Source organism: Engraulis encrasicolus, chromosome 8 (assembly GCF_034702125.1).
Source record: "Engraulis encrasicolus isolate BLACKSEA-1 chromosome 8, IST_EnEncr_1.0, whole genome shotgun sequence".
NCBI lineage: Eukaryota > Metazoa > Chordata > Actinopteri > Clupeiformes > Engraulidae > Engraulis > Engraulis encrasicolus.
Window position 1 is genome coordinate 29,839,363 of NC_085864.1, and position 2,481 is coordinate 29,841,843.

Sequence of the window (2,481 nt, forward strand, 5' to 3'; positions counted from 1 at the left end):
GTGTGCGTGCGTGCGTGCGTGCGTGCGTGCGTGCGTGCGTGCGTGCGTGCGTGCGTGCGTGCGTGCGTGCGTGCGTGTGTGTGCACGCGCATGCATGTGTGTGTGTGTGTGTTTGCTTACACTGTATATTTATCCGTCTGCCTGTGTACGTGTGTGTATCTATATGTGTGTGTGTGTTGTGGGGTGGGATCGTCAATGTACTGTATGCTCATGCGTGGCAGCAGGACGAGAGCGATGGGCGGGTAGGCAGCAGTCTGATTGAGTAGCGTGACATCACAGCACCTGTGTCATCAGAGAAGCGTGCCACGTTCCGTCCGAGCCCAAATCCAGGCCAGCAATTGGCTGCAGGGGACCAGACTGCCTGACTAGCAGCACTCCCTGCTGAAAGGGGGGGGAGGGACGTGGTGGCTGAGGCAGAAAAAATGACATTATGGAGTGAGGCGAGCGTGCAATCTGTCTCACCGCATGTGTTGCCTGGTCCACCTACATAACCTGCAGGGTTGGACTGGGGGAGAAATAGGGCCCAGGCAATTTTGGCTTAAAGGGGCCCCTCAAAATTAGCAGTACAGAACTGACTCACCGGTGGGCCCTGCACCCTCCTGGGCCCTTCTTTTCAGAAATGTGAAGGAAAAAAAAAATATATATATATATATATATATATATATATATATATATATATATATACATATATATATAATTAAATATTATTATTAAATATATATATATATATATTATATTTAAATATTTAATCATTTCTGAAAATAGGGGCCCATGAGGGTGCAGGGCCCACCGGGAAATGCCCGCTATGCCAGATGGCCAGTCCAGCCCTGATAACCTGCCTCTCTGCTCAGTCTCCATACCAGACAGCCTGCTTCCTCAGCTGTAACTCCAGTTTGGAAGAAAGAACACGCAAATTGAATGACTCATGCTTCCAAACAACAACAACAACAACAAAGATCAATGCTGTGGGATCAGATTTTATCGCTTATTTTTAGTTGATCTGCTTTTATATTTATAGCCACATAGACATTCGTTTAACAGGGTGCCGTAGTGGAGAAACCGGCGATGATAAATAAGTGAGGAGAAGGAAGACAGGGGTCGATGGGGAGGGAGTGATGGACATGACCTCAGGCCACACTATTAACCCGTTTTATGGTATAGATGCCCCTGTGAAACAACCCCCTCCCCTCACTAAAATATTTAAGTTGTCTTCACTGAGAAAGAAAAGGAGTCCCTTCAAGCGTTTGTGTGTTGAGTGTCTGATAGTCCTGGCTGTGTGTATAGGGAGTGGTCTGTTTTTAGATCCCTGCTGTAGATGTCAGACAGATTGACAGGCAGTTTACCCCCCAAGACACTACAGAGACCAACTGACTGACTGGCTTGTCTCAATGTCTCTGTCTTTGTTTCTGTCTCTTTCTTTTTTTATGTCTCTCTCTTTCTCTCTCTCTCTCTCTCTCTCTCTCTCGCTGACTTACCTTGTCTAGAACGTAAGTAATAAACATTCTCACACTGATATACAGTCCCAGACATTTGTGAGTGTTAATTACAGTATGGACTACTGCATTCATGTGATTTGATTGTGCATTCTCTCTCATTTTCTCTTTCTCTCTCTCCTTCTCTCTCTCTCTCTCTCTCTCTCTCTCTCTCTCTCTCTCTCTATCTATCTATCTATCTATCTCCCTTCTTCTTCTCCTCTACAGTCCACTCCAACAAGAACAACCGGCAGACGTGCGTGCGCAAGTCTCTGATCTGCGCCTTCGCCATGGCCTTCATCATCAGCGTCATGCTCATCGCGGCCAATCAGATGCTCCGCAACGGCATGGAGTAGTCCACTAAACAGTAGCACATCACTGTGAATGCGGGCCCACCAAATAAAACCCTGCATGTGCATGCTCTCAGTGCTCTCAGTCAAAATACAGGTCATCTCTCTCCTCTTTTTTGTGCCACAAAAAGAAGAAGAAGAAAATAATCATTTGAAGAGAACAAACAAAAAAGATTGGAGTTAATTTTTTTTTATAAAAAAAAGAAAACCGAGCACCTCACTGATGAATGAAAGACATGATAGAAAAGGGAAAAAAAGAAGAAAAAAGACACTTGTTTTTTTATATATCCAAGAGGTTGTGTATTTCCGGTTCGGGAGTGATTTATTTATTTATTTATTTTTATTTTGTATTATTTATTTGACTTATTTATTTATTATCGATAACCTTGGGAATTAGTGACACATACAACCAGTTGTGGGTCAGACTGAAAGCCAGCAGAGGGGTGGGGTGGGGAGGACTCGGTGGCTATCGTAGTCCACTTCGTCCACCTCCCCCCCTTCTCCCTCCCCTTTTAAATCCCACGTCTCTGGCAGGGACTCGTAAGGGCTGTTCCCCTCAATGCAATAAAGCACAGGAGCGTGGAGACCGACCGACCGACTGACCGACTGACCTCTTGTCACACCATCACTACCGCCACCACCATGGCTGCCATATTCTA

The 2,481-nt window shown here is 45.5% G+C and overlaps 1 protein-coding gene across 1 annotated transcript in view; it reads left to right on the forward strand.

The window, feature by feature from the left end:
• caln1 (calneuron 1) overlaps positions 1 to 2,033 on the forward strand; it is an 86,080-nt gene extending 84,047 nt beyond the window's left edge. Inside the window, exon 6 of the mRNA XM_063204413.1 lies at positions 1,701 to 2,033. Coding sequence (XP_063060483.1) covers positions 1,701 to 1,828 — 128 coding nt within the window. The 3' untranslated portion in view covers positions 1,829 to 2,033. The remainder of the gene's footprint in view (positions 1 to 1,700) is intronic.
• Positions 2,034 to 2,481: the final 448 nt, after the last annotated feature.